The sequence below is a fragment of the Lethenteron reissneri genome, chromosome 23, assembly GCF_015708825.2.
Source record: "Lethenteron reissneri isolate LAM-NWPU_2019-01 chromosome 23, ASM1570882v1, whole genome shotgun sequence".
Taxonomy (NCBI): Eukaryota; Metazoa; Chordata; class Hyperoartia; order Petromyzontiformes; family Petromyzontidae; genus Lethenteron; species Lethenteron reissneri.
In genome coordinates, this window is record NC_083801.1 from 9,208,823 (window position 1) to 9,217,914 (window position 9,092).

The 9,092-nt window shown below is 48.5% G+C and overlaps 1 protein-coding gene across 1 annotated transcript; it reads left to right on the plus strand.

Annotated features, from left to right (window-relative positions):
• Window positions 1-242: 242 nt before the first annotated feature.
• On the plus strand, window positions 243-6,801 carry NAGLU (N-acetyl-alpha-glucosaminidase). Its single transcript, XM_061557062.1, has 6 exons — window positions 243-834; window positions 2,368-2,515; window positions 2,829-2,975; window positions 3,164-3,249; window positions 3,606-3,862; window positions 5,212-6,801. Exons 1-6 carry the CDS (start codon window positions 305-307, stop codon window positions 6,483-6,485), a joined length of 2,442 nt encoding a protein of 813 aa, XP_061413046.1. The 5' UTR covers window positions 243-304; the 3' UTR covers window positions 6,486-6,801.
• Window positions 6,802-9,092: the final 2,291 nt, after the last annotated feature.

The window sequence follows — 9,092 nt, forward strand, 5'->3', positions numbered from 1 at the left end:
TCATAAACCAGTGCAGGCCAGGTAAGCATACGTTTCAAATAACACACGGAAGTTCACAATGCAGTTATTCGTGAAATGTCGGTGGTTTCTTTGCATGACGGTGGCAAGTGCTCATTGTACACACGTCTGTGCATTGTTTTAAACCAGCCATGCCCCCAAATGTTAAGTGAGACCACCCCACCCACCCCCAGCATTGCTTTCAGGGCGGTTCTGCGTGCGTGTTTCCTCTACTCGCTCCGCCCTGAACACGGTGGGTGCGCGGAAGGAGAGAGAAGCAGAGGGACAACGGTAGTGGTGGTGGTGGATGATCTTGGCTTCCATCACCCATCTCCCTGCGATGTCCCCATGCCTCCGCTCGAGATCCCCGCCGGACCGAGGCGGGCCCCCTGGCACCCGGTCCCGCGTGGCCCTATCGGGGCTCGCTTGGCCTCTCCTCTTCCTCTGCCGGCTCGGGGTCGTGTTCGGCTCTCCGGGGGGCCAGTCGGGCTCGGGGTCCGGGGTGTTCGGGCTGTCCTCCCCCACCGAGCCGCGCACACAGTCTAGGGCCGTGCAGCTGCTGATCGAGCGGCTGCTGCCGGGCCGGTCGGGCGAATTCTCGGTGTCCGTGGACCCGGCCGTGGCCCGCGCGGCACCCGGCGGTGCCTTCGAGCTGCACAGCGGCGCCGACGGCCGCCTCGAGGTGCGGGGCAGCAGCGGCGTGGCGGCCGCCTCGGGCTTCTACTTCTTCCTGAAGCGCCACTGCGGCTGTCACGTGTCGTGGTCCGGGGCGCAGCTTCGCCTGCAGAGGCCCCTGCCTCGGGTGCCGGGCCTCGTGCGCGTCGAGAGCCCCAACAGGCGAGCGGGGGGAGGAGGAGGGAGGGGACAGCACCGCCACTGACTGACTGGCAGTGACCCTGGCCCTTCACTCTGACACTGCCCTGCCCTTCACTCTGACACTGCCCCTGCCCTTCACTCTGACACTGCCCTTCACTCTGATCCTGCCCTTCGCTCTGACCCTGCCCTTCACTCTGACACTGACCCTGCCCTTCACTCTGACCCTGCCCTTCACTCTGACACTGACCCTGCCCTTCACTCTGACCCTGCCCTTCACTCTGACACTGGCCCTGCCCTTCACTCTGACCCTGCCCTTCACTCTGATTCTGACCCTGCCCTTCACTCTGACGCTGCCCTTCACTCTGACCCTGCCCTTCACTCTGACCCTGCCCTTCACTCTGACCCTGGCCCTTCACACTGACCCTGCCCTTCACACTTACCCTGCCCTTCACACTTACCCTGCCCTTCACCCTGACACTGCCCTGCCCTTCACTCTGACACTGCCCTTCCCTCTTGACACTGACCCTGCCGTTCGCTCTGACCCTGACCCTGCCCTTCACCCAGACACTGACCCTGCCCTTCACTCTGACACTGGCCCTGCCCTTCATCCCGACACACCTCAGGGCCCTGACACTGACCTACCCCTTTAGATTAAAAATGTGTATTTATCCTGGAGGAATCCGATGAGCTATGCAGCTGTTTTTCACAGATATCTCGTGTGTTCGGGTCGGCAAGTTACAGCATCAAACAATATCCAAATAGGAGTGCAAAATCGAGAAAATTTCACCCTGGCACACTGCTCCTGAAACACCCGCTTAGAGGACAATATAAGACATGGACCTGCATCTAATGATTACACTGACATTAACGTGAAGAAACTAAATATATATTCATATAATTGTCCTAAAGTATTGATTAAAAAAAGGTTTGCTTGTGTTGAACCACAATGTTGCTTACATTGTGTACTCTCAGAAGCCATTGTGGTTGATGGGAAGTGTAAACAATGACTTTATTTTACGTGGAGGGACAGACACGTGAAGATGTGATTATTTATTTTGTTATATTCTCCACAACTACGCTAATTATGATGTGTTCACGGGAAGAGGCGTGTTTGGCCAGTCCTAAATCTATCCCTATTCAAAGGAACAATGTTAACAGAATATTGCCCTGCCTCTAACCCCAACACTCAAGTGAACATCTAATCCTTTAAACCTCGCCCACCAGCCTGCACGGTTATGTGGTGATGGAGAAACAATGCCACATCCTACTGACATTAACCCCGATTAAAACACCAAGAGAGCATAGTCCTGCATTTAGCCTGATGCTGACATGACCCGATCGAGTTCGGGGGCAGGTGGATCTGTTTGCCCCAGTCCTCGGATCTAAGGTGGCATCAGAAAAGACATCATGGACCTCAGAAAGAGCCACAGGGCACCTCATCTGACATTTTCCCTGGTCCTCCAAATGTCGTTTTTGCAGCCATAGCAACAGGACATTGGCTGAACCCTGATGTAAATAAACCTGACCCCTAACCCGGGGCTTGTGCACTTTCAGGTTCCGCTATTACCAAAACGTGTGTACGCCAAGCTACTCGGCTGTGTGGTGGAGCTGGAAGCGCTGGCAGCAGGAGATCGACTGGATGGCCCTGAATGGCATCAACCTCCCACTCGCCCTCACAGGACAGGAGGCCATTTGGCAGAAGGTTCTGCTTGCCAGTGTGGAATACTGCTCTGAGAATAAAGACCTTCGAACTGCACATTCAGTTGGATTGAGAAATCATTAATTCATGTGACAATGTATCTACTGTATGTACTGTAAATACATAACCTTTGTGCAGATTAGTAAATTGTATCTGCGATTACGTATTTGCACAGTAGCTGACCTTTGTTACACCATTTTAAAAGTGCAGAACCTTCCATTGTTTGAGTGCATTTTCACATGCCCTTGTTTTTGTGCCTTGGCATTGATGCTCTTTCACGCTAATACTATCGCTGTTCCCTCGCGTGTGACTCCAGGTCTACCTGGCGCTGGGGCTGACGCAGGCAGAGTTCGATGCGTTCATGGTGGGCCCTGCCTTTCTGGCCTGGCAGCGCATGGGCAACTTGCACAGCTGGGCAGGACCACTGCCGCAGAGCTGGCACCAAGGACAGCTCGCCCTTCAGGTTGTTGCCTCTGGATGTTTCCCCATGCATGTTTATGTAACAGAGGCACACAGACGAAGCTGCAATACTTCCTTCCCAGACTCAAACCAACACACTGTTCGGTTGCCCACGCTTTGAACATTATCGAATCACGTTACGCGTACTCTTGTGATTTTTAGTGAGGCTGTTGTGATGCGGTTGTTTTGCAGATCAAGATTGTGAAACGGATGCGCTCGTTTGGGATGATGCCCGTCCTCCCCGCGTTTGCTGGCCATGTTCCTGAGGCCATCACTCGGTGAGCCAACACGCCGGGTCACAAGACTTGGGCTGTGCCTCATGAGGATGTAGAGATGTGTTGTGAAACAAAATGATTTTCTGGATAATGTGGTCCTTTCGACTTTTGTGATGGTTATTTTCTGACTTTAAAATGTTATTTTTTACACTATCATATGACTGCTTTTTGCAATCATGACAACTCGAGGAATAAACTGAAAATTCTGAATGTTTCAGCTAGGTCTGTGGAGGTTTTACATGTATTGCTATTAACGGCTGTGGAGCAGCAATTTGCATTGTAATGAACAACTTTTAAGGACGATCACTGTGTGGGAGGAGGCCAGTCATGCATGATGCCATGTGTTATTTTTCTTGCAGGGTGTTTCCAAAGGCCAACGTGACGCGTCTGGGCACGTGGGGCCACTTTGACTGCAACTGCTCCTGCACGTTCCTGCTGAGCCCAGAGGATCCACTGTTCCGCACCATCAGCAGTGCGTTCCTTTCCAGGATCATCGCGACGCTGGGCACAGACCATGTGTACAGTGCCGATACCTTCAACGAAAACACACCCTCCTCCTCGGAGCCCAGCTACCTTGGCAGCCTGAGCGCCTCCATTTACAAGTCCATGACAGCCGGTAGGAGTGAGCGGTTCGCACCTGATGCTTTACCCACCTTATTGTTTTAAACTCGTAAGCATACACTTATTTTTTTTATTTAAAGTTTTCGTGACTGCAGGGATTCATATTTTTGGTTCTTTCGGTAAAGTCAAGTAGAAGGGAAATAATAAAATAAAAAATATATAAAAAAATAAAAATGATCACGACGTTTTGACTGCAACACAAGCAATCATCATCAGGTGTGAAATCCACAGCAAGAAAATTTGAAAAAAGTGGCGGTTTTTCCTAACGTCATTATTTTATTATTTCCCTTCTATGTGACTTTACCGAAAGAACCAAGAATATACATACACTTATTCTAAGCACAACGTCACAAAGCCTCTGCTCAAACGAGCAGTAACCCTGGTGTCATTTAATGTTATAATTGGTGGCTCTAAATCAGTTGGGCACAGCGGTGGCTAGATGGCATCCTCCTCCCCTGGTATGCAGGAGGCCGTGGGTTCGATCCCGACCCTGATGCCTGTCTATTTGGACTTTGCATGTCCTCCCATTGGTCTCGTGGATTTTTCTCAGAGCCCTCCTGGTTTTTCCCTCCACATTCAGAATAAACATGCATTTAGATTATTTGGCTGCTATAAAGTTCCACATGATAAGCCACTTCGTTGAGCTATCATTTGTGGCCAGGTCGCCTCTAAAAAACGAGCTATACAGCTTAATGGACTTTACCTGGTAAAATAAAAAAAATTGTTTTAGTTTAGGTTCCTTTCTCTCCAAAGCGCAACCATCGTTCACTTCCCACAAGGTGGCACTGTACTCGTTTTATAAACCTCGGAGGACTGTGGTGGTGGGTCAACTCCTGACTGGGATTAACATATTCAATCTTCCGCGAGCCAGTCATGTAGTCTGCCACTACCATTCCACCAGATTATATTACCGCATAAATATTTAAACCCGAATGTCAGTAAATTGTGTCACTTTTCTCGTTAAATATTAAGCTCCTAAACAAATTTCATTGCTACAAGTGTACAGCATTTTTATTTATCATTGGAACCTTATGGCAAAATCGTAATTAATTTATTTATTTTTGGCGACTCCGTCCCACCGCGCACATAAACGCCGTGACCCACCTGGCGCGGATCAGTCTGTTGTCATGTCGTCCAAGCGCAGCGAAGACGAATGCGCACAAGAAACACAACTTTGAATAGCGCATCGTGTAGAGCTCGTCGAGAGGAACAGATTGCCGTATCGTTCACCTTCAACAGACATACAATTACGTCGCAACGCAGTTTACGTGAGAGCCGGGGGCTTACGGGACCCCGGGATCCCGCCATAAGGTTAATTTGTATTTCTTTTTTCGCCCAAATTAGTGGACAGAAAAGCAGTGTGGCTGATGCAAGGCTGGCTGTTCTACCACAACCAAGACTTCTGGCAGCCACCCCAAGTCCAGGCTCTGCTTAAGGGCGTCCCTCAAGGCAGTATGTTGGTACTCGACCTTTTCGCGGAAACTTTCCCTGTCTACAAAATGACAGAATCCTTCTATGGCCAGCCGTTCATCTGGTGCATGCTACACAACTTCGGGGGGAACCACGGTCTATTTGGCAAAGTGGAGAGCGTGAACACGGGACCGGCGGCCGCACGCGCTTTCGAGGGCTCCACGATGGTGGGCACCGGACTCGCTCCTGAGGGCATCGAGCAGAACGACGTGGTGTACGAGTTGATGAATGAGAAGGGGTGGAGCGATGAGCCGGTGGACCTCGCGACTTGGGCTGGCGACTACGGCACACGCAGGTACGGAGTGGCAAACGCGAACGCCGTCGCGGCGTGGAGGCTGCTCTTCCGGAGTGTTTATAACTGCACCACCGATGTTGTGGACCACAACCGGAGCCCGCTCGTGTGGCGACCGTCACTCAAACTCAGCACGGCGACGTGGTACAATGCCAGCGACCTTACCCTGGCGTGGAAGCTGCTGCTGAATGCCTCTGAGCAGTTCGACTCGAGTCAGACCTTTCTATACGACTTGACGGACGTGAGTCGGCAAGCGATGCAGCTGCTGGTGTCTCACTTTTACGAGAGGGTGCGCTCTGCGTTTGCCGCACGTTCTCTCCGCGAGCTGCTTGAGGCGAGTGGCGTCATTGTCGAGGATCTCTTCCCTGACCTGGATGCCCTCCTGGCGAGCGACGGTCACTTCCTGCTGGGTCGCTGGCTGCGCGATGCAGCTGCCATGGCCACGTCGCCCTCAGAGGCCGCCATGTACGACTTCAACGCCCGCAATCAGATCACGCTGTGGGGACCCAAAGGCAACATCCTTGACTATGGCAACAAGCAATGGGCGGGACTGGTGCAGGACTACTATGCCCCACGCTGGAAGCGCTTTGTCGACATGCTCGTGGAGAGCATCAGCAGTGGACTGCCCTTCCACCAGGATGAGTTTAATGCGCAGGCTTTCCTACTGGAGAGCGCCTTTGTGTCCAATGGGAAGAAATACCCCACAGCACCCGTGGGAGACACCTTGAGCATTGCCAGAAAGCTCTTTCAGAAGTACAAGAGTTACCTGCATGGCATAGGGGTGATGTGTTCTATTTGTATTATACAGTCACTTTGCACTATCTTGATGTTGATTGCTTTTCATTTCCTGGCGTAATCTGTGTGTCATGCACATAATGTGCAGTGGATATATAGATCTCGAGGGACACTATATGGTTGATGTTATATTTACACGGTTAATAATGTGGTCTTCAATGATTAAAAAAAAAAAATTCTTACAGATACTGTTTGCACACATATGGGTGAGAACTGCCTTGGGTGTGTATCGGTTGGTATGTGCTGCATTCTCTTTATGTGCAAAATTTACCCAATGTCTAAACTAGAGGAAGAAGATGTATAATTGTTTTTTATAAATGTTTGAACAGAATATAAATATTTTTGAAATAAAGACATTTTTCACTGTTATTTTTCATGGAAAAAACGCGGGCAATGGGAAATGCCTGTTTTATTTCAACAAATTAAACAATAAACATGCACACACACAGATATTCATAAAGATAACAGAATGCTTTAAACAAGATCGTTCATCTTGGACATTTGTTTCGGTTTGAAGTAGTTTTTCATCTGAAAAACAAAACAATTGAAAATGGCGTTAAATTAAATTATCACAGGTAGAACAGCAATAGTATGTATGTTGAACTTCTTTCGCACCGTACGTCACCAACCGTGCTAATCGGAGGTGCGGAGACATTGAGGATGCTGGTTTAATGGTTAGCGCATCGGGCTTGCAATCCAGAGATCACGGTTCAATTTCCTTGCACGGCAGTTGAAACAATCCCCACTGCCTCTGTCCATCCATCAGAATAAATGGGTACACAGTTGATCGGCAGGTCGTGTGTAGCGGGATAAAGTGGGTACTCTGACCTCTTCCAAGACATCTGGCTAGTGTGGAAGAGTAGGCTAAGTACCCCCCGGACAGGTTTTCCATAGCTCCCTCTAGTGGAGTCCTTTCAACACCAGTGGTGTGAGCAAGTAATTGCAGAGCTGCGCCGTTATATATATTGTTAGCCACCGGTGACTCATTCAAAACCAATCATTCCTTGCCGCTTCCCTTTCTCAATGGAAACCTTGGTCCCATAAAATAGACCCACGGCTTGCCCTGAGTGTCTGGTGCTCACCATATAAGACTGCGGGGGGAAGGTGAGGGGTGGGCGTCGGGGCTGCCAGACTGATGGGAACACCGGTGGTCCACCTGTCTCACCGTCCTTGGCTTGGCCATAAAGAAATGCTTGCATTGTCCGTAGAAACTGCACAGGCACACATAACAGACAAATACAGTTTTAGCCTTATAAAGACCCGAGTTCAAATTCTGTTGGTGACCTATCAAGGCCAGCACTGCACAGGATGAGGTGATATGGTCAGCACTAGCATTGCTGCCTATATCTTCCCATTACTGATGCTCTTATATTCCACCGTGCATTCATTTAATACTGGAAACCGTGAAGTCCAGGACAGTTTCATGCACAGCTTGCCATTTGTTTATTTTCCTTGATTCAAATTTTATCTAAGTCACCAGGATCTGAACTCGGTCTGCTTTAGCAGTATAACATTGCTGCCACAATAGATTTACACACATATGAATACACCAATTAGCATGACGTATCAAAGGAGAAAAATCCTGCTTTTGAGCACGTTATTGAGAGCATCACAGTACATGAGGAAATGATGAGACCAGTATAATGCATGAAATCCTATTCTTAGGTTTTTTCGGTAAAGTCACGTAGGTAAAACATCAAAATTAATGAAAATAAAATAAAAATCACGACGTTTCGAAACGTCGTGATTTTTATTTTTATTTATTTTCATTAATTTTGATGTTTTACCTACGTGACTTTACCGAAAAAACCTAAGAATATGAATCCTTGCAGTCACGAAAGCTTCAAATCTAGCATGAAATCCTGTTAACATCTTAATTTTCCATAAAATATCCTAAGAATGGGTGTTGAGAATAGGGTTTCCCCTTTTATCTGGCAACAAAGCAGGCGTTAAGTTGTTAAAACACCAAACTGAAACCTTTCACAAGGAATCATGTCTGCATTAACCACAATACTTGTGGTCAAAATGCAAAAAAAAAACACTTATATGCATTGTCTTTGAAACTGATTGGTCCACACCAGAGACAGCTTTCTGTTGAACCTCGTCGCAAATGGTGTTAGACCAGAGGACGCCAAAAGGCGTAAAAGTTAATGGTCCTCCTGAAATAACCATTACCACACCTCAAAGAAGCATCTGGAATCTAGCAGCATGGATATAGTGCAAGGAGGGTCAGTGGATGCAGATTTTCCACAATGGGTGCTGCAAATATAATTCACACTGATTATGGTATCCCTAACTAATATTCACATTTTAGACCGGAGCACGAACCAACTGAGGGTCCAGCCACACTGACTCCATTCAGTCTCCCAGCCACCGCGGATTAAGTCAAGACCGCCCTTAAATTTTAGTCGACACATCTCCCCGTGGTCCACCTTCACAGGTTTACCAATCTCAATACGGATATACATTGAATAACAATAACACACTGCACACTTATTTTGATTGTTAAATTGTTGAAACCTGGAATGGAGTTTAAAATATTCCGCCTGTGTCCCACATAGTAGTAACGATTATGACAACCCCACCAAAATTGTGTTCTTCACCGTAAATTGTGTGAGTCAAGCGCTCCAAACAATGGCTGTACACCTGACCAGGTAGAAGCTGTGTC

Coding starts and splice junctions, on each gene's coding strand:
- NAGLU (XM_061557062.1), top strand. CDS start 305: ATGATCTTGGCTTCCATCACCCATCTCCCTGCGATGTCCCCATGCCTC. Junction 835..2,367: donor CGCGTCGAGAGCCCCAACAG/GCGAGCGGGGGG, acceptor GTGCACTTTCAG/GTTCCGCTATTACCAAAACG. Junction 2,516..2,828: donor AGGAGGCCATTTGGCAGAAG/GTTCTGCTTGCC, acceptor GTGTGACTCCAG/GTCTACCTGGCGCTGGGGCT.